This window comes from Colius striatus, chromosome 5 (genome assembly GCF_028858725.1).
Source record: "Colius striatus isolate bColStr4 chromosome 5, bColStr4.1.hap1, whole genome shotgun sequence".
In the NCBI taxonomy this organism is placed as follows: Eukaryota; Metazoa; Chordata; class Aves; order Coliiformes; family Coliidae; genus Colius; species Colius striatus.
This window is the reverse complement of record NC_084763.1, coordinates 39,769,765-39,792,169: the sequence shown is the minus strand read 5'-3', so window position 1 is coordinate 39,792,169 and position 22,405 is coordinate 39,769,765. Positions and strand designations below refer to the sequence as shown.

General features: G+C 40.4%; 1 protein-coding gene across 3 annotated transcripts in view; it reads left to right on the top strand.

Annotated features, from left to right (window-relative positions):
- PRKAG2 (protein kinase AMP-activated non-catalytic subunit gamma 2) overlaps positions 1 to 22,405 on the top strand; it is a 234,775-nt gene that overhangs the window by 169,895 nt on the left and 42,475 nt on the right. Inside the window, exons 1-2 of one of the 3 annotated variants that reach the window (XM_061997050.1) lie at positions 11,611 to 11,691; positions 11,972 to 12,059. In XM_061997050.1, the coding sequence (XP_061853034.1) occupies positions 12,029 to 12,059 (31 nt within the window). In that variant the 5' untranslated portion in view covers positions 11,611 to 11,691; positions 11,972 to 12,028. The other 2 variants (XM_061997051.1, XM_061997049.1) reach the window with 2 other exon arrangements.

Genomic DNA, 22,405 nt, shown 5'->3' with positions numbered 1-22,405 from the left:
TATCTGGGCAATTTTGGAACACAAAACATCTTTACCATCTAGGCTGTTTATTAAAAAGGCAGTAGGGATTCTTTAGTCTTCCTGTGAGAATGGAGCAGAGATGCACAGTTTTGAACCTGCTGTGTTGCACCATGCCTGCTCTTATATCGGACTAGAGGGAAAATACAGCTAAGAACAAGCAAAAAAATGCTTATGGAAAGGAACTCTACAAATTCCTTGCCATATTCATCTTCTTAGCCTGGTTTTGCCTATACTGTATTTTTAGATACAACATCTTTAATGGTCAGTAGAGCTTTTAAAGAATGTGAAAGGCTGTCTGATACCAAAAGGAAATGGACTACATAAAGCAGTGATACTTCTTTCCTACTTCCTCACAACATTCCCCAGTCCCTTCCTCTGACTGGATGAAATAAACTGTGGAAGCTGGGAGAAATAAAGGGGATATCACTAACAATACTGCTGCACGGCTTCTTTCCACCAGCTTTCATATTTTATAGTGTCACTACCTGCTTGTGCATGAGGAGAGCAATACAGCTTTTTTAAAATAAAGCTTTTATGTTTTGAGGGTTTTTTTCCTTTTAAGATTACAATCAAACAAGTTTGGCCATTTGAAAGTCAGCTGCATGGGCTACTGACTTAGAAGAGGATTAGATACCATCTTGGCAGCAGCTTGGAAAATATGTTTCCATTGTGCTGGTGAAATGAATGCAAAATATTTATTCTTTAAGGTTATTCACAACAGCATTCTGGACTGGAACTGAGGGTGGGGCCATATGGAAGACATTTGTAGGAAGGCAATGATGATTTGTTCAATGCCCAAGGTACGCATAATCGTATTTTATGATTAACAAAGAACAAAGCTCCTCCCACATAGGGCTTATAAACTGAAATGTAAACAACAGAAGATGAAAGAGAAAAGGTAATGGAGGCAGAAGGTCAGCAAAAGAAGGAGAGGGGGCAGAATTCAAGAGGGGAGGTTTTATTTTAGTCTTTTTGCATGTTTAGGCTTACAGTAAATTGCCAGTGGTAAGGTTAATATCTTGGACTTCGGAAATCTTTATCTGTTGTACTTTTTCACTTAAAAGTGCAGAAGCCAGGGCATCTGTGGTATGTAGAAAGTCCTCCTTGTACCTCAGAACAAAAAGTTACTAATTGCTGTTTTGTGGTGTATGAGCACATATGATTCAAGCAAAAAAATAAACATGATTCATGCCCTGAGGACGTTATTGTCCAAGAGCTTGATCTAGCAAAACAGGCCAGGCAAATTCTAAAACTGTAAGAAAGCATTGGCTTAAACAGGATTGTTCCTAAGCACTGCTTCCAGTGTGTGCTTGCAGAATAGGTTTTAAGTGTAGCCATAACATAGCAAGCGATGACAGGAGGCACTGAAGAAAGGTAACCTGAAGGTTACAGCACTGATTTTGGTTGAGGTTGCTATGTATTTATGTTTCAGAATCTCAGGTGTTCTTTTGTTTTGGTTAATGTCAATGAGATGATGGCTTTGATCCAGGAAAGCACTTAAATGTGTGGTTAATTTTCAGTATATTGGTAGTCCTGTGGGAGTCAACAGTACTAGAGCACTTGAAGCTATGTGCATGCCAAGTCACTTTAATTGATCAGGGTCTTTGTACTATTCTTATAGTCTATTAAAACAGAAATGTCTAACATGAGTATTGAAGATGAGAAAGAAAGCTGATGGACAGATAGAGGATGGAAAAAAGAGAGGAGGAAAACATAAGGATTCAGAAGAAACTAAGTGAAGGAAAGAGCTGGTAGATCATAAAAGGAGAGAGCTTCAAGGGACAATGGAAAATAGCTAATCACTAAGTGTTAGGGAGAGCTAGAGCTGCAAGGTTGCTATCTGCTGTTTATGTTTGGCCTTTCAAGTTTTGGGTGCCTGGATTGTATTTGCTTGGAAACATTTGCAGTGTGTACCACCTCAGGATCCAGCTTCTTACATAAATTGAAAGAGCTATTGATGAAGCCAGCAGATTCCCCTCTTACTCCTTTCCCTTACACATGCTGATCACAACTGCACAAGCATAGGTCCCAACAGCCCTATTGCACACAGCAGGCAGGATGCTGCCAAAGCTGATTTCTTAGGGAGCGCTGCAAAGAATAGTTTTAATAGAGGGGGCACAACTTTCCTGGAATATGTCCTCAGAAAAAAAGACAGCAAGATGCCACCAATCATGGCTATGGTACAAAAGGACATAATGCAAACTGGCCACCAAGTAATTTCTTCCATCATCCAAGATTTTACAGGTATGGAGGTTACATTTTGAAGAAAAAGATGCCTTCCTCAACATTCCTGCTTTTTCTTGTGGCCTCAAGCATTTGGCTGCTGCAGTTTTAGAGAAGAAATCTTGGGCTTCACAGAGCATTGCAGTTGCAGAGTTATTAAGGAAAAAAAAGAGTTTAAAAAGGAGTGCCAGTAGCTGGGCAGGCTCTGGAGATTTTCTGCAGCCATCTGGCCTATCACTTGTGCAACTCTAAGTTGCTTAGTCTCACGGTACCTCAGTTTCCCATTTGTAAAAAAATGGAGTTTCACTACGCTAAATAGATGTTATGATGATAAATGCATTTAAAAGTACTACATAACTCAGATGTCTTTTAAACAGGAGCTGCATGTGATTTAGTTAAAGTTTGTAGCAAAACGCTTTTACACTGTAGACTGTGTCTATAGGAAATGATGTTTTCAGAGCACATCAAGCTTTACACAAAAGATCACTGTTAAGTAGGCTGCTCCTCTGAGCCCTAGGAAAGCATGTCAAGAAATAATGTCAGCTCTTTGCAGACATTTAACTACAGACTGAATCTGCAACTAAGCTTGCATTTTTGTGAACCCAGTGTTTGCCATAGCCACACTATAAACATCCACTGCTCATGAATACACTTTTGTATCCACATCTCCACAAGCTCTGCAGTAACCTGAGCATGGTGGCAGGCTTGCTGGAGGTATATCCCTGGTCCTGAGTGTGGAGCACATTTCATTTTTTTTCAGTTCTAGTTCCTGTAATACAGGGACAAGCCTGACCAGTATTTCCATATCTTTTTCTGACAGTGTTTGTAGTCATAAAACATTTAGCTCGGACACTTGATATGATTCTTGCTTAGCACAGTCCTTGCTTCGGTCCTTCCAGATGGTGTCAAACCACAGGATCAGGACAGAGGATGATCTGGTTTCACCTGTAGTATGCCTGAAATGATTGAACAATATAGTTAAGAGGCTGTCAAAAGGGAAAACAAGCATGACAGAAGGAAGCTATCCATTGTGTGCTGCTGGCATTACAGATGTCTAACAGGCTGCCAAAGGTGGGTTGCTGAGTCTCCTTCTCTGGAAACATTCAAAACCCACCTAGACAAGTTGCTGTGTGAACTACTCTAAGTGTTCACGGTTGCTGTGGCAGGGGGCTTGGAGCAGATGATCTCTCAAGGTCCCTTCCAACCCTTAAGATTCTGTGATTGTGTGGTAGCAATAAAAAGGAAGCAGCACACAAAAATTAGACCTGGAGTGATAAGCAGTAGATCTAGAAGTAATTCAGGAAGAGGGTTAGGTTCCTCAAGCTATGCAGATTCAGTGCCAACTGAAAAGGAGCTTTTTGTCAAAAATTTATTTTGAGGTTACAGGTCAACTGTGCACTCTGTCTTTAAGGAAGTTTATTGATATATCAGTTTGTCTACACATAATAATAGCTCCTTTGAGATAAAAGACTTAACAAGTTTTAGCAGGGCATGCATGGTGTGTTTGTCAGCTGTGGGCTGATCTTGAAATCTAATGCAAACACCGAAGCTCTCCGTGCTATGAGGAAGTCCTTCTTAGGTGTCTAAAGTCCTCCCAGAACTGCACTGAAAAATACTTCACTATCTTTGCCTGTTTCTTTGAGATAGCTTTCAAATACTCTTGGAGTCTTATGAAGTATTGAGACCCTCAGTCACGATAAGGTCTGTAGAAAGCAGCCATCTCTAGAGGAGCACATTTGCTCCATCTTTATAGCCTGCAGTGACCTGCTTCTTAGTGCAACTTGTGCCACAGAGTGGATTATTTGTTCAGTCTGAGTCTCTGTAAATCTCTCAAAGAAGTTTTGTTGAGATTGTAGGTGATCCAGCTCTGAGCTGAAAGTTGTCTGTAACTGCCTTTGTAACTCAGACCTGCATTGTTTCTAGGCTCAGTAAATCTGCCTTCAGCCTTTCAAACCTCTGATGATCATGAAAATTACATTTTAATTGTAGGCTACTAATAGGGTACTAGAATTTTGTATAGTTTAATCAAGCCTGAAGTGTGGTATCAATTAACTTCAGGCTTGGTTAGGGAAAAGGTGTTTCATTTTAAGTTTAAAAAAGATGATCTTTGCAAGCCGGTGTAACAAGTGTTTGTACAGTGAAGTCAGTATCCATGACCCAAGCTTCAAAATACAAGACTAAGCTGAAGAAAGCTACATGGTGTATAGGAAACATGTTTATTTAAATCAGATTTGGCTCTGAGTATTTTTTTTTTTAATTTGTTGTTCTCAGTGGCCTCTGTTCTGCAAATTAATCACCAGTACTCTGGCCTCAATCCAGCTTAAGTACTTAAGTGCTTAACTTTAACTAACACAAATCATTCTGTATTCAGTGCCAGTGAATGAAGGTGGGCTCTTACTCTTCTTTTCCATTCCTTGAAATGAATGGATGCTTACCTGTTGTTTAGTGTTATCTTAGCCTGTTCTTGGAGGTTTTTTTCAAATATTTGTTACAACAAAATATCTACTGTAATCAAGCTTATTATCTGATTACTGCAGCAATAATTTCCCCTTGCCCTTAGCTGTGCCCCTCAGTGTGATAAGAGGTAGGTCCTATTTAAAAGATACTAAGGAACACTCAAGCATGTGTGTGGAAACAGCTGAAGTGTATCTTTTTGAGCATAAATGATCACAAACATTTAAAAGAAGAACACTTAAAAGCTCTGGAATAGATTAAAACAAAGCAGCATCCCTTTGTGGAATCAGGTACCACACTTGTAACATCAGTACTCCTAACAAACTCAGGTCAGTTCCTCACAAGTACTCAACTTCTTTGAACTTTGTGTTCAAAGGACAGAATTTTAATTGTTAGGCTGTTTGATCAATAACTTGCCACACTGATAATATTGATTTGGACTCTACCTGTATGCTACATGAGTAATCCGAGGAGTGAATGGCCACAAAGGATTATGTGGAGAATGCCTCCGATATTCTGGACTCAACCCTTAACCTGTGAGTTGCAGAGTGATGCAGGATCAGACACACAGCTAGAGATTAGAGGTTATGTAAACAAATCCTGCCTTTTCACCACTTCTGCCTTAACTTCTCTGTAAGAATTGAGCTGGGGATCTAGACTATTCTTTGGTCTTTTACTTCCTTTGGAGTTTTTGAAGTACCTAACTCTTTTGTCAGTGGTACTATTATATTTTTCTTGAAGTGAGGTGCTGCAGGACACTGTGTTTAAGAGAGGTTGTTTCTGGTGTTACATCAAAGGAAGTTTTGTAAATCTGTCCTCTTTCTCGGTTAGGTCAGTGACAGAACTCCCTGGGATTAAACTGCACATTCATTTCCATACAGAAATATTTAGGAAAGGCTCTCCAATAAAAATATTAAATTACTCTGTTCATTCAGTTCATGTGTCTTCGGGGTAAACAGATTTCAACACTCAGTACTGTAATTGCAGTGGAGATTTAGTAGGAACAGAAGTTACCTGTTTCGTCATCTTTCCTAGTGCTGAATGCGCTACATTCTTTCTTTCTTTGTTTTTAGGATTTGGCTAAATTTGATTGGTTTTCCATTTATGTTGTATATTTAACCTACTAAAGATCCTCAGCTGTGACTGCTTATCACTAATAATTAACTCTGTAAAGTAACTAATATTAAAGCTGCTGTTATGTGGGAAGATACTTGCATTGGGAGGCTGGTTACTAGTTATCAAATGTAAAAGCAATATATAGTTGTTCTGTATTCCATGTCAAAAAACTCCTGCTTAAGATGACTGGGCGAGTCATATTCTAATGATAGTGAGATGAAGAGAAAAAAAACCTTTCAGGGTAAAGTTCTTATCATCTTTCATTGCATTCTTTGCAGGTACAGGAATTAAAAACTTGAATCCAGCATTTTCTATGAGACATCATTACTAGTTTGTTTAGTGCTGGAAGAGAGGTTCCTTAGAATAAGTGGTAGCACTTACAAATCCTGCACAGCTGCTCTGTTCACTCCGAGCTTTCTGAAGCAAGGAGGACTCACCAGTCCCAGAGCTCTTCACTGGGACTGACTGTGTTCTCTCACCACCTGACAGACCCATGGACTGCCACCCCATAGCCAGACTTTCCACCATACAGTTAGGGTTTTTAAATATAGAAGGGTTCCAAGATGAGATCCTAATCTCAGCCTCACTGATTCTAGTGTTGTAAACCACTGGCATCACCACACTCCCGCAGAAAACAAGCAGGAGTTTAATTTACAGTTTAACCAACAGATGAAAACTTTTCTTCCAATAAATTCTTTTTCCACTTAATGAACCAGACTAAATTAAACAAACAATAAGAAATGTTTTAAATTAATTTTGCACAAACAGATTGCAACAGAACAAGCATATCTATGACATACATTTGGAAAACTTCTGACTAGTTCACTGACAGCTCATCAGGAGAAGAGCTGTTAACTACTTGAGTTGTAGAGCACTGTAACTGTAGTAAGGAGCACTAGCAAATGGTGGGAAAATTACCATTTGCAGTTTTCTTTTGCACTCAAAATGGGCTTGCCTTGATTTGCATTTAGATGAGAATTCCTTCTTGTTGCTCTTCAATCCATTAGGTTTTATAAGTAAGTTGCTCATTTTTTTCTCTGCCGAAGTGCTTGGAAGGGTGATCAGTTTTACTGCCGAGCTACGCGCTGTGCAGGTGGCACCCCTGCCAGATGGGCATTAAAGCCTTCGTCGATCACAACGAAATGAGTAGAAAAGTCAGGAAAAGCTTTGAGAAAGGCAGCCTCGATTTTACCTGGAAATGCGTATTTCTAAATAAAGCAGAGGTAACATTTTTGTTGCAATGCTTGAATGAGCCTGTTCCACACAGACTTGTGATTTGCAGCAGCATTTCTTTTTTTAGGTTGCTCTACTCCTACCCAGTAATCAAAAGCTAATATGTAATTTTTATTATTAGTCAAACAATATTTGCTTTCTCTAATGATTTGCTTTTTCTAATTTAAAATTAAGGCTACTGGGGTGGAGGGTGGGGCCAGGCCGGGAGGGCAAAGCAAATTTACATCTGAATTACACTGTAAATACACTGGCTTTGGTACAAAACATAAAGGCTTCTCTATGAATTACCTTACCAAGACTAACTATATCTTTCTAAAGACTGGACAAAAATAGAAACAAAAGAAAATAATTCCGAAAAGGACATTAAAAATTCATTTACCCCCAGAGCACAATCAGCTCTATGTAAATAATTCCCAACAAATGTGGGGGGTTTAACCTGTTGCTATGAACTTCCCATGACAGTGATTTCACAGGGTTTTGTTCAGCAAAGGGTGCTGGTGCTTCACTGTTGTTATATTCAGAAAGTTCTCCTGAAGTCCAACATAAGACTTATCTGCTAAAGGCTGAATAGGTAGCTTCTTATCCCATAACCAGTGGATACAGAACATAGTTTACCACTTTCCTTCTTGCAAAAACATGTTATATTTGGAGACTGTTATTATATTTTCCTTCAGTCCTCTTTCTTTTTTTTTTCCCCTAGACTAAGAAACTGGGAGATTTTCAAGTCCTTTTTTACAGGTCATGTTTTCCAAACTCCTAGATCATTGGTGTTGCTTTTCTTGGACTCTCTTGGTTCACTTGTGTTCAATGCCCAAAACTGAATGCAGTATCCCAGCTGGTACCTAACCTGGGAATGTGTAGAACAGATTCTCTGTGTCTTACCTATAACACATTTGTAGATAGTGTGGGTTTTTTTCCCCCCAGGAACCTGACGTTGTTGTCTGACATTTCGTTTCAGTCTCGGGTCTCTTCCTTGCACGACTGCTGCAAGCCAATCTTTTCCCATTTTATTTTTGCATTTGACTATTGTGTAATGTGCTCTAGTTACCCATATCAAAGTGCATCTTGTTTTTCAAAGCATTGCAGCAATTCTCAAGATTATTTTAAGTTGTAAGGATATTCCTAAAAAAGCAGTATCTCTTGCAACCGAGTTACTTGAAAATGTGATTGGGTAACTCATTATTCCTTCATCGAGTCATCAGTGAAAACACTGAATGATATTAGATAGAACACAGACCTCTCAAACCCTTCCAGTTAGATCAAGAAATCTTCCTTGTGAATATTGTTGTGACCCTTGGCAGCCATTTCATCTAGACTATCTGGTTTGCTAGTGTGAATGTCATGCAAGATAGTGTCAAAAGCCCTGTTAACTCAAACTGCATCTGCTTTACCACAAGACTTCTAGCCTGTTATTAAAGTGACTGGGATTGGCTTGACACCATTTATATATATTGGCTGTTACTGATGATCTTTGTTTCCTCTAGCTACTATATGTTCTTGTATCCATCTTAGAATCAAAGTTACACTGAGTAGTTTATAGTTTCTTGTTTCTTCCCCTCCCTTCCCTTACAGATAGCTATCCTAAGCAGAATGAACATGACCTGACCAGTTGGAGATTCAGAGATCTGGTCAGTATACTGGCTGGAGCCCAGCATACTTTTAGCCCAAGTAGTTGTCTAAAATAGGCGATGATGTCCTCGAAATGTTGTTTCTCCACTGGTAGCAGAAACAGCAGCCTAGGGTTAACTGGTTCAATATAAAAAGCTACACAGCAGGTGTCATTGAAAGCATTTGGGTATAGCTGGTCTGATAACTGCCACTAAGAGATCCCTGTCCCAATGGATGCCTTCCTGCTAGTTCCCAGAAGCAAGGTGGCAGGAAACTGAATAAAAAATGATCTTCTGCTGATGTTAGCTGCTGTTCACATTCCTGAACCATTCCTACTACTCAACTACTTAGCATGATCTTACGAAAATAATAGAATTCCTTCAATAGGACATAGGACTAAAAGGACTCCTGGGTTACCAGATAGGTTTTAACATATTCATTTTAAGTGCATATACAATTTACAGGATATAGAATATTAGTCACTCCCTTTACTCTAGAAAGCTAAAGAAAACAGGCAGAGACAAAGTAAGCAGTTACCTATTAAAATTTACCTTCTAGCCTTCCAGAAATACTAAATCCTCTTTTGTTTATACCCACCTTTTAATGACTTTTGCTGGTTTATCAACTTAAAAGAGTTTTACCTTGCCTCCACAAAGATTACTGGACTGCCTCATTGAGTGTCTGCAGTAGCCTTATGTTGTAGGTCCATGCTTTTTGTCCTAAGTAATGTCCTCATAAAAACCAAATTGAAACCTGGCAAAGAAGAAATTACTCAGGCAGCCTTAGTTTTCCATATATTTCTCTTCTAAACGTCTCTACATAAAATTTATTTTGCTTAGCAGTATTTGGTATGCAAAATATATACTGACGTGTCAAATTGGGTATCTGCAACCGTTAAAATGAGCTACCTGACACACTCTGATAGCAAACATTTAAACCATCATCTAGACAAATCCCTTAGTTGTAGTTAGTAAAAACCTCCTGTGGCAGTACAACAAATATTCAACATAAATCAAGACTGAAATGTTACAATATATGATATAATCTTGGAGGGAATTATAGGTCCTTTGAAACTCAGATCTTTTCCCTATCTTTAACCAGTAATCCTTTTGCAAAACAGCAGGAAGAGTTTGTAGAGATAAGAACTAATACTGTTTAAAATATGTGCTAATTTGACTAATGCTGCAATGTACAAGACAGTGTTTTCACCCTTGATGTAAGCTGACCAAAGAGTAGGCTGTTTCCAGAAGGTGTGGTCCCACCGTCACTCCTGCCCTTGGCACTCCTTGTGCCAGTGCTGGCTGGTACAACTGTGTGGCGAGTTGGATCAGGAACTGATCTGGATAAAACCCAGTCTTTTCTTTTAGTCCCTTTGGTTTTCAGCTACATCAGTTTCTTGTTCTGACTCACTGTGTTGCCTACAAGCCAACAGGAGCTAGAATGCAGAGCAAGGAGCAAAACAAACACCATGATCAGCAGCTTGTTCCAAAATGGGTGAAATAAATTGTGAAACGACAGGCAGAGTGAAGGATGGAGTTTCAGCCTTTAGATCTCTTATTTCCTTTGGGATGTTCTGAGCAATGTGAATGTTACAACATAGCTATAATCTTTCCATTACAAATCTCTGTTATAGATTAAATTACTGCCTTTAAATTATCTTGAGTTTCTCATGGTGCTCTTGGTCTAGATTCAGATAATGCCACTGTAGGCTAAAAATATTATAAGTTACCATGAAGCGCTTTGTTATCCTCTGTGACTGGTCGGTTAGTGCATGTTCTGAAATCCTAGAAGTCTTTTAAAAATACAACTATGAATGAAATATTTTAGGATTTTTCTTTCCAAAGGATCCATGGAAGAACTGGATATTAACTTCTGGTCTATCTCCGGTTTGCTTCCTTGCTTGAAACTCCTCCGGACTTGAGAAATGAGAGTCAGCTTTCAGTTTTCCCATAACTTTTGGCTCTCTCCTCTCATCATAGTTCAATTGTATCTTTCATACTTTCCTATGTTATGGACATTATTATGCTATCCTAGATCTATTCAACCTTCCCTGCTTGAAAGACTTGTCAACTCTTTGAAGCTGACAAGAGCTGGCGGGGCTGCCCCGTTTGTTTGTTGGTTCTTCAAGAGTGATTTTTAAAAGTAGGATCACCTAGTCTGATCTGCTGCACGTTGTAAACCAGCATTTCACTCGCTAATCCCTGGCTCAAGCCACCCCACCAACCTTTGCCTGAGCTGAGGTGCGCTGTGAGGAAGGCTGAGCCGCCTCCCTCCTCCTCTGGAGACAGCTCCAAGGGTTCACGGCCAGCTTCCATAGAGGCCCGCGACTCACAGGAGAGACGCCGACATTCGGGCTAAGCTTGAATTTTAACTTCTCGAATGTTTTAAATGGAAACCAGCACGTCTGCTCACAGAGCGGGTACTCCGCGATGGCGGCTGGGCGCAGCTCGGAGCTCCCCGTCACACAGGGGGGGAAACCCCCTCCACACCCACCCCCCCCGGGGGGGTCAGTGGAACTCTCGGCTTCCCCGCTGCTGCCTTGCAGGTGAACGCGCGGGACCATACCAACCCCGTCTCGCGGGGGGAGCGGAGGTCTTTCCTCTCCTCTGTCTCCACTTGCACCGCTCTAGGCCAAAGCAGCCAGGCGAACAGCCGAGCCCGCGGAACGGGCTGCGAAAGGCCGACGGCCTGGCAGCACTCTGGGGGCAGTTAACCTTCCCCTCCTCCCCCTCGCGCGCCTAAGTGGTAGTTTCCTTCCCCTCCCGCTGCTGACCAACGGGCTTGACTGCAGCAAAATGGAACGTACCAATCCCTCCGCCGGAGAGGGGGGCGGGGGAGAGGCGGTGGCGAGGTGTGGCGGGAAACGCTGTCCTGCCAAAGGGCGTCCGGCCTCCCTGTGCCCCTGCCGGCGGACACCGGCTGCTCCCTTCGTGCGGGGGAGAGGCGGCGCCTCCGGGAGGCACGGCCGCGGGGAGCTCGGGGGCCGCAGGGTTAATGGGCTGGGCGCAGCCGCCGCCGTGAGGGAGGGGAGGAAGGGTGAGTCCCGGTTCCTCCCCCCTCGGTGTGTGCGGGGTGTGTGTAAGAGGCAGCGCACGGCGAGCCGTGCGTTTGTGGGAGGCCGAGGGGCAGCCGCCACCGTCGCCCGGCCTCAGCGCCGTCCCGCCTTCCGTCCGTTCGGCGCTCGGCGGGAACCGCGCCAGCCGCCCCCTCAGCGCCGCCTCACCCCTGCGCCGCGCCGGGCTGTTCCGATGCCGCCGCGGGGCCGGTGAGTCCGCGCCTGGATGCTCATCTCCTTCTCCTCTCTTCCTTCCCGCAGGCGGCGGCGGCGGCAGCGGCTCCGGCTCCCTCTCAGCTCCCGGCCGCCTCCGAAGGGATGCTGGAGAAACTAGAGCTCGAAGATGAAGGTAAAAATTAAAGGAAGGGGGGCCCGGGGGGCGGGTCGGTAGACACCCACACACCCGACGGGGTCTGGGCTGAAGGAAGGGAGCGGGATATCCCCGGCGCGGAGGGGAGGGGGTTGCGCCATGCCCGGGCCGGCCGCGGTGCCGCCGCCTGCGGTGGCCGTGTCCTTGCAGGGCTGGTCGCAGCCTTCCCCTCCCGCCCCCCGGGCCCGATCCTGGTTCTTCTGCGGTGCTTTTGTCCCGATGGCTGCAGGCCGGGCTGTGGCTGCAGCCCGCTCGCCACCTTGGAGCTGAGAGGGCAGGGCATGCCCGCGCCTCCTGGGCCGCGTCCGCTTCGGCGGTGTGTGCTTTTAGCCTGCAGTTCCAGTCAGCCGAGGTCCCTGGTCCTGAGGGGAGGGCAACCTTCGCAGCACTCCCTCCTGCTCCCTTTAAAACACGCATTCTTCTCGAATAAGTCTGCGATACCAAATATAGACTTTGAGAGTGAGGTGCGAGCAACGATGGAAAGCTTTTTTTCAACTAAAGCTTCTACTCCTTATGGGTATGCATACATCTGTTTAAAGCAGACAGCTGTAAACTAAATTTTCCTTATGTGGCTGCTCTGTTACGTTGTTCTTAGCTGTCCTATTATGAGCTGCAGTTTTAGCAAAAGTTTGCTATTCCTGATAGGAGAACTCCTGGCAAGTTTTTCTATCTTATGAGCACTACACTATGCTGCGGAGAAGCATCAGTGGTTTGTCTCAAACTTGCACAAAGTGTTCACTTACCTCTGAAAGATCCCTATTGAATATCTCGAGCTTTCATTTTCAGACAGGATTAGACTAGTGAATGCAAATGTGGACTCATAGCTAATCTCTATGCTCAGTATTGTGAAATGGCCAAGATGCTCTGGGATGTGTTTTCTTGAAGTTGGTAACAGCTATTGAAAAAGGTAGGACAAATATTTTAAGAAAATTTTGAAAATAGTAAGCTGAGTCATTCTGTGAAAAGAAATATCTAAGCCAGTATGCTAATAAGCCAGCTTCTTGGTTACTGGCATACTGTCTACAGTTATGGGATTGGTCTGAAGAAGTGACACCTTTTATATTAAGTTTTCTGTTCATGAGAAGAGGTAACTCTTAACAAAGGGATTATTTAAGCTTTTTTTCTTTTTAAGTCCAGACAGTTTGAATTGCAGTGAAATACTTGTGCCTTTGCAAATCTTGCACATCATTAAGTATGAATATTTGGTGCCAAGGATGTGATACTAACTCATAGCCTTTTTTTTCTCACACTGTGTAACTATTTTTAGTTAGACCTTCATTTTATGCTTACGGATAGTTAGAAGATTACCAGCTTCTATATTTCTTTTTACATGAAGCTTGTTACTCCTAGGTAGGAAATCCTAAAACCTGCTGAGTCACTAATAGTTAAGCCATTGTGAACGCTATTTTAAACATCTTCTAAATTGTGATATCTGAAAAGGATGTCTAGGTTTAGAAGAAAAACTTCAGCTTTGAAATGTCTTTGCAATTTGAACAGTGTAACATAGTATTATTTGGAGATGCTTGATTAGTCTGAAGATCTATATGTGCCTTCTAAAACACTGCAATATTATCAGACTTTTTGAAGAACTTGGGTTATTTAAAAAAGTTCTTTTTCTAGTTTTCAAGCTTCTGTTTCACTTTGTCTCTTAATTCAGCTTTAAAGCTAAGGCTTTGTCGATGAGTACTCAAACTGGATGGATGATAGCAGGTCAGGAATCTATCAAAAGATAATGTCTAATAGCAAACCTATGATAAGTTTAAAGTGAATTTGGAAAGGAAGCAGTTACTTTCCTAGCCTCTTAGACTTAATGCAAACCTAGTTTGATGCCCAGCTTTCAAGTGAAGAGGAAGTGATGTAGAGTGCTGTATTCAAAAGTCAAGATGTGAATAAAATTAAGTGTGGATGTCAGACCAAAACTTACTTTCCAGAATGCTTCTGTATGAGGAGGCCTGTGGAAGGAAAGTCATAGAATAATGAGATGCAGATGGAAGTGCAACAGCTTAGTTGCAGTCTGTGTTTTATGACCTAAATTTTTGCATTAGTTGCTGTAGTTGTGTTTGTGCTAATATTGGGGTTGGGGGAGTTAGATGTCATCTGATGGTGTTCATTTTTTTTCTTGGATGGAAAGTAGCAAGTACTCAGGAGTTGAGTCTTTGAAATCTGGATTTCAGTAAGTGGTTGTAGCCACACTGTAACTGAGGGTCTTTTGTCAAAGGCTCCCTGATGATACCTAAAATTCTGAGTTAAATGAGAAATTTGAAACTTGTTTTGAAACTGCACTGAGTGTCTCTATTTGTGGGTATTTGCTCTTGCTAGCTTTCCAATTTCTATATCCATCAACAGTTGCTAACTATCTTGTTCATCAAATTATACTGTAGTTTTTTTGAAACGGAGCTCAATGTGTGTGCTGTATGTTGGAGTGGTTTTTGTTAGTCATTGTCCTCAAAGGTTACACAAATGAAAATATAAAAGCACAGAAAACATTCCTTTGATTTGAATTCTAGTTCAGAGGATTACCTTGAGAAAAGGGAACTAGAAAGATTAATAATTGAAGTAATACCGTAATGAAATATGCAGAGTCCAACCTGGTGATGTAATTTCTAAATACAATGCTACTGTCACGGGCATTTTTTTCCATTATATGCAAAGAAGGCATATCAACTATTATGTAAATGGTTATCATGGACTGTATTACATGTTCTTGTCTCGGAAGTGCTGGTTATCTTTTTGGTTTACTTCAGATGTCTTCATATATGGGACTGAATTCTAGATATCTATGATATATCATAGCAGGAAATATCATCAGGGGATATCATAGCAGGAAAGTAAAGAAGTTCAGTCTCTTTTTAACTGAAGGCATGCTCTGTTTAAAAATAAACAGAAAACATCTTAGAGTGAAATATTTTTAACTCATCCTGCTCAGAATTCCTTAGATGGGAGTGACCGACCTACGTCTCTTCAAAAAGTACAAGAGCTACCTGTTGGTGATTGTGGAGTTTCACATTGTAGTCTGAAATAGAGTAGTGCTGAGAGAACTCTCATAAAGCTGTAGAAATGGTCAAAACCTGGTCGTCTTCACACATATTGTGGGTTTGCTGGTTCACTTCACCTCTAATGTCTGTGCAGTCATGTTTCTATATTAAGGTTGTTTTCACTTGTGATCAATGTCAAGAGTGGTTCTGTTTTATTTTGTGAAGGATGTGATGAGAGGAATGATTCTGGAGATCTAATAGGAAAAAGGGCTTTACTTAACAATTTACACTTAGTAGCTTTAATTTGTTAAGCTGGCATTCCAGAAATGGTTGTATTCTAACAGTTACCTATGCTGTGGAAGGAGAAACTGGATTAGAGTAGCCAATACATGCCTGACAATTATATTGATTTAATTAGTATAGTTTTAGCATGTTATTTTGGAAACAAGTTTTGTTGTGATGTTGGCCCTCCTCCGCATTAATCTCTTCCATTTGCTCAGCTTGGGTAATAAAGCAGTAGCCACTGAAAGCAGAACTTAACTACTTTTCTGTAGCATCTGCTAACTTGAGTAGTCTTTCCAAGTTGTTATCTGCAGGGTTAATTACAGGGTTCTCTGTATCTGTGCTCAGTTCCTAGTCTGGAAAAAAGAACTCTGCCAAGTGTGTGCAACAATTGTGGCATCAGCGTCATGGGACTGACTCTCTTGAATACTCTGCTTCTCTGAGTTGTTGCACAAAGCAGTATTTAGACACTTATTTGATAAACAGTTTGGATTACATTGGAATCTCTCCTAGTAATGCCCTGACCTTCATCTCCCTCTTCTGTATCATCCATCTCTTCTGTCACTTGCTCGTTTCTGGCTGTTCCCTGAAATAGACTTTCACCAGTAGTTGGATCTCCTCTTAACTAATTGTTGTGACTGGGATCATTCCTTTCCTATTCTGCAGATTTTTTTTTTACCCTTTTATTTAACTACAAGTAGTTTCTTATTGAACACTTTCTGTCTGTTGGCCTGTTATCAAGGGAATGTTTGAATCGAGGTATGAAAACAGATGTCTCTTTGGTGTGAAAAATAGTTCAGAGGCATGTAACACAGTGCATGTTAATGTGCATACTACGTTTTGTTCACGTATGAAGACTGCAGGATTGAATGCTCCAGTTAGGTGACAGCAAAGATACTCCTTTACAAGTGTTGCTTCATTTCTAATAATCATTCATTATGTGATTGTTAAAGCTGATGCTCTCTGGAGTACAGGAACAGCATTTTGCCCGCAAGATCTGCTTTGAGATAGTAGTGTATGTGGTGACAATGAGAGGGCATCTTTTACACAAAACTTTTCTATGGCAAGTTAGAATCCTAAGTGGAGATAGTAAGAAATTATTAAGCATATATATATGATAATTAATATTGATTTTAAGTGGTCTAGTTTGGGATTATTTTCATTTTGTGCTGTAGACTTACTTTGTGGTGTGATATAAGAGGCATAGCAGCAGAATAAAAAAAAAAACCAAAACGCTTAGTACTTTTTGTCCTGGCTATCTAATGGGAATTATTACTGGACACTTGCATCTGAAACTATAGACAAGCATTTATTATGCAGAACTTAGCTTGCATTTTTCAGTCATTTTGAAACAAAGAATGTCAATAGGACAAGGGCTTTACTGGGATGTATTTTCCAGAGTTGTTAAAGAATAACATCTCTGAAATATTCAAATGTTCAGCTTTATTTGTTTTTGCAGAAAATTGTGATCAAGTACTTCACTGGCCTACACCTTCTCTTGTCTTTTTCTGAGAGTTTGCTGTATTCTAACATCATAGATGTTTTCTTTTTTTCTTTTGGAAATTTCCATCTTCAGAGTCGAAAGATTAAAATTATGTATAAAATGATAGGTAATTGAAAGTATAAAACTTTAATTGAGAAGTGCAAAAAAAAGACTAATGGAAGTTGTTGTCTTGGATGAAGACTGTTCCTTCAGTCCACACACATATCTTTACCCTGTGCAAGTATTGCATGTGGTTCTTCTTGTCAGCCTGGTGCTCACTGTCTCAAATCAGTCCTAACTGTTTTCCTGCTCTTACACAAGGTACAACTCTTACTCTTAACATAGTATTTAGTCTTACAATGAGGAAAGGCCTTTTTTGTCTTGACGAGGAAATAACCAGGTCATAGCAGCTGAAGCATGCAAACTTTCTCGGGAAATAACACCCTTTTAAGCCTTAGCAATCTGGGAAGTCATATTTTAGTACAGCAAAAGGTACTGTCCTGTTACAAAGGGCTTGCTCTAAGACTCTCTGCTTTGGGTCTTAGGGGATGCAGGAGCTTCGTGATGGAAAAGCTTTCATAAAACTTCAGTGTGGTCAAAACACTTATTTTCCCTAACTTGTTCTTGGAAACAATGAAACCATTTTGGCTGAGAATTCCTAGGGAAAAAAAAAAAACAAACAACAAAACATGGAAAAATGCTCACCATGTAATTGCTTTGGTAAAGGAGCAAGCAACTGAAAACAGTCTTACAGGAAGTGTCGGGGCTGGTTGTGTCTAGGTAGTGTTGTACCTGCATGATTTGCAAAAGGTATCTTCCAAGTGAAAGCCATTACTGCCCAGCAGCTAACTATGAGAAATACTATGCCTAGCATTCTCTTGCACTTGACAGACCTTATTGCTTCAGGTGTCTATGTTCATGTTGGTATCTGTTAGCCAATGTCTTCTGTTTTACAGTAATCTTTACTAGGCACCCTTGCTAGTGCTATCACTTTCATCTGCATCAGAGAAAGGACAATGTCAACTCTGCTAATAACTTCCATGCAGAACTTCCTTGTTCGAGAAGCGGTTTGATGGTGGCTATGGTGGTTGGTAAACAACTGCTTGATAGAAAGTCAAGGGCTTTGGACAGTATGACTTCAACTTACAAAGTGTCTCGAGAACCCCCTGATTTTAGGAGTACTGAGTTTACAGCATTGTGTGCTTGAGTAATGATGGATGAAGATGTAACAGTGTTGCCTTATAGATGACTGTAATACACTGTCACTTACCTGTGACTGACTGCTTTGCTGAGCATTACCAGATTGAGTAAGGTAAGATAAAGGTTGAGTCCTTTCTTTGAGAATCTTCCTATGTAGTGGTCTGCAATGCCCTGATACACTTCTCCAATGCTCTGTGTACACAGGGGAGACAATATAGATGAAACAATATTATTTGCCTGGTAGCTTGTTCAATTGGGCTGTTGTGGTCAAGTCAGCGCTCTTGGAAAACTTAGTGCCTTGGGGCATGACTGAGTACTAAATGAAGGTGATTTGCTTTAACTGAAGTAATGCAAATATGACAAGTATGATAGAGGAGTATTTGCAGAAGTTGATTCACTAGCATTCACTAAACAATCCTAAGAAATATTTCTGCTTACTAATCATCTATAACAGATGTGACTGTCCTTAAAGATAGGATTTTTTTGTAATGTGTGCTATGCTTTTGATAACTTGAGGGAGAATGATCACAGGGCTTTGTGGAGCCTTTCTTTAAGTCAGGTCACTTATATCAGCACTGTGGTTTTTTTAGGAGCTTGCTCTTCGTGTAGCACTTCAGCTACCTGCAGTTACTTTATCGACTTGAGTATTTTGACTTCCAGAACTAGCATTGCATGGCTTTGGAGAGAAGTAGATAAATCCAAAACACCTTAAGGATTGGAGCATTTCCAACATAAATACAGGATGATACTGTTTTTTGTAATAGTTCTTATATCTTGAACCAAAATGCACCTTTCTATACCAAAACTGCCTTTGGATGAATGCTGTGATGGGCTGTGAGTTCAGGGAAAGATCCTGCTGTGGCTGTACAAGTGGCTGGATTAACATCTAGCCAGAGCAGTTTAATACTGATGGAAGCATAGCTATGTCAGGGCAAGGTGTCTGGCATTTAGATGGAGCTTTGGAAAGCTTAAATGACAATACCCTTCTAAGAATGAGCCACATCTAAGAGGTTTTTGAATGCGATGTGGAAATCTTCAAGGTAGCTTTTGAATACTATTTGAATAAATCTAACTTGATTTTAGGTTCTTTTCTGCTGAATTTTACATGGATTTTGCTGTTTTATGTAAACAGGTTCGGTGAACTTGCCCATTTTGACTGTGGCAGAAGTTAAATGGCATTCCTAAGTTTTGTCTAAAAGCAATTTTCATATGCTGTAGACTAGTGATTTCCTTTTAAGTTATTTTTTTTCCTTCTTTAGTGTGTTTTTTGACAGTTATTTTGCTTTCCTCTGTGTATTGTAACTGAATATTTATTTCTGACATGAGTTATTTTAAGAAACAGAATCAAGCTTTCTTCTCTACTGCTCTCTTAGACTGTGATATTCTTTTCTGCTGCTTAGGTTGTTTGGTGAATTTCTACTGATGCAAAGACACAGAAAGGAGATATCTGTGGTGATGGAGAGGGGAGCAAACTGGAATAGGCTTAAAAAGGACTGTTCATGAGGCCAGGAATGTAGAGCTTGCAGTAAAGGAGGGAATGCTCATTTTAGCTTTGTAAAAGGAAAGCCAAGGAGGGATGTGAAAACGCTGTATATATGACAAGATCCTGTGAGGAGATTAACACTAGGGAGGAAAATTAACTGAAAAACAACATTGACCCAAGAGCAATTGGATATAAACTCTTCCTGTATAAGCTTGAAATCATATTCTGGTTTCCAGCATAGCTACTGCAGGAGTGAGTTTGTGGGATAGACTTCTGATGCTTTGAATCACTTCAGGGTGGAGTGGGATCACTCAGTGAAAGGGATTGTGTAGTTGCTTTTAATAGAAGGCTCTGAATGCAGCAAAAAAACTCATCAAAAAACCCTCAAAAGTGCTCTGAATGTGTATCATAGCTGTTCAGAGGAAGATCAGTCTTGAGTGAAGTTCCAGTTTATCTGTGGTACAGGGAATAGATAACACAACTTTTAAATGAGGTTCCAGAAAACTGTATCCAAATATACTGTATTGAATGTGTGTTGGATCTCACCTACTCTCGTTAGGAAACTACTAGTACTTTCTCTGTATAGCTTCAAGCTACACCTGCCATTAGGTAAATCTCTTGGGTGGTATATCGAAACAGAACACTTAATTATTAAACTGTGCCTAGAGTTTCATAAGTTCTGGTAAGAAATAGCAGTAATAGTTATTTAGGAAAAGTTGGCATGCATAGTGAGAGGAGGAGAAGAAATCTGTAAGGTGAGAGTAGAGAAATGAAAATGTAAATACTGAATTATTAAAAGCTACAAGTGAAGTTACTGTAAGTAGTCACTCAGGATTTGAGACCAACAAAATTTAGACCTGGCAAAAGTGTTTCTCCAGCAAACACAGTCCAGAGTCCTTAAGACTGAAGTCTAAAAACTTCTTTCCTTCTTAAAGCATTATGTAGTTGATATTTTGAGTTTAGGAGGTTCCTCTGCAGTGGAAGATCTCTGAAAGGTTGCTGTTCGGTGAGTAAACACAAGTGGCTTGTGAAGATGCTGTGTACTCATTTTGAAAACACTTGTCCTGTACTTTTCTTGAACTGCTTGTTTAGGCTTGATCTTAAAACTAGTTCCTTAAAGCCTTAAATGACCATCTCTCTTCCAAAATGTGTGCAAACTGTATATATTGCAGGATGTATGCTTACTTAAAAGAAATAGCAGAAGTTAAGTTGTTTACCAGTCTTCCAGTATAGATACTAAGGGTACAGGCTAGTTTATTCTTTTATTAATTCCATACCATAAACCTTTCTTGACCTCAGCTCTCCAGCATATGGTTACTGAAATTACTATTCAGAGGCCTAATACCATTTTTAGTTTCTTGTATTGTGGCCTTCATCTTGCAATCCTGAAGAGTATGCCTGCATTCCAGGCAGGCGATATCTTAAATTAGATCTTTGTTTGGGATGCTTAGGGAAAAATCATAGTGCTTGTTGTCAAGGGAAGATCTTGAGCATGTTTCACAAAATTCTTCAAGCCAACTTATTCTTTATTGGGGGAAAATCTTAAAAGCGTTATTAGGTTGCAGGTTGAAGTTGCTACCTTTATTCACAAAACCACAATAATGTACCTATCTTCAAAGTATCTTTAGCTTTGACCAAAAGTTGATTTAAGTGATAGTGGGCTGTTTCAGAAGTATTAAATTGGACTTCTGATACTGTTTACCAGTTAGCCCCTAGCCAAGGCAGCTCTTGGTTATAAACAAATAAGTTTCTTTGCCTGCCTGGACAAGAAACTTCAGAGTTGCTATGATTAGCTCTGGAATGTGAAGTTTCTTAAGCAGCTCATCACTTTCTTTTTTTTTTTCTTTTTTTATCTGCCTGAAATCTCACATAATCATTTGGTTATCCACACTGCTACTGGAGAGCTACAATAAAAAAAGTGTCAGTGTCTCAGCCTAGTTACAGGGACTCACTAACTCCACAAATAAGTAACAAAATTAAGTGCAGGATTTTGAAATGTGCTATGAATACAAGGAAGATTGAACACAGTCTGAATCTTTCATTGTTTCAGACTGTTATTTGTATTAGTTTCCTCTTTGAAGCCTCAGCTACTGCTGAAGTTTGAAGTAGTACAGACACTTAAGCCTCCAAACCAGAAAAGTAAATATTTTGAAGTATTTTCAGGAACTATTAAGCTTTTTTGTTCTTCACTAAAGAGGGATGTATTCATGCAAATTGCAGACACTTGTCTCATTCCATGTTTAGGACCTTTAAGGAAGGAGACTATCTATACGATGTCCCAAGGCTGCTTTGTTCTGACTTACCAGCTTCTGGAGTGCATTAATAGCTCTTTTAACAGCTTGAGTGGGTTTTTTGTTTGCCTTTTTGTTGTTGTTATTTCATTTGAGAAAACTGCAATTTCTTCCTTATTCGTGCTGTAGCAAATCCAATCAATAACAGGGGAGTTCTTTCTTGGTAGTAGTGATATCTAGTCACCCTCCCTAATTTACACTCATTAGGCTGAGTGTTCCTCTTCTAATTCTGGTATTCTCTGAAAGACCATGTTAACTCCAAACCACTCATGAGTTCAGTTTGAAGATATCCTGAAGTTTAAAGTCTTATAACCATTTTTAACTCTTACTGCAAAGTGTTGGAAGCATATTCTATTCCGGTTTTGAAGATTACTAAGGAGAGTGATGGATAAAATGATGTCCTGATTCTGAGACTCTCTTGCAATGTTTTCCCTGTGAAATACCAAGCTACTGGTAAAAGCTATTCCAACGAGACCTGCAGAAAATTAAAGACACGTAGTATGAACTTGCATGCCATTCTGCACTAGCTGATTTGCATAAGATGGACCTTACAAATGTTCCAACTTTTGAGAAGAGTTTGAACTGAAGTTCATATCTTCTTAAAAACACTC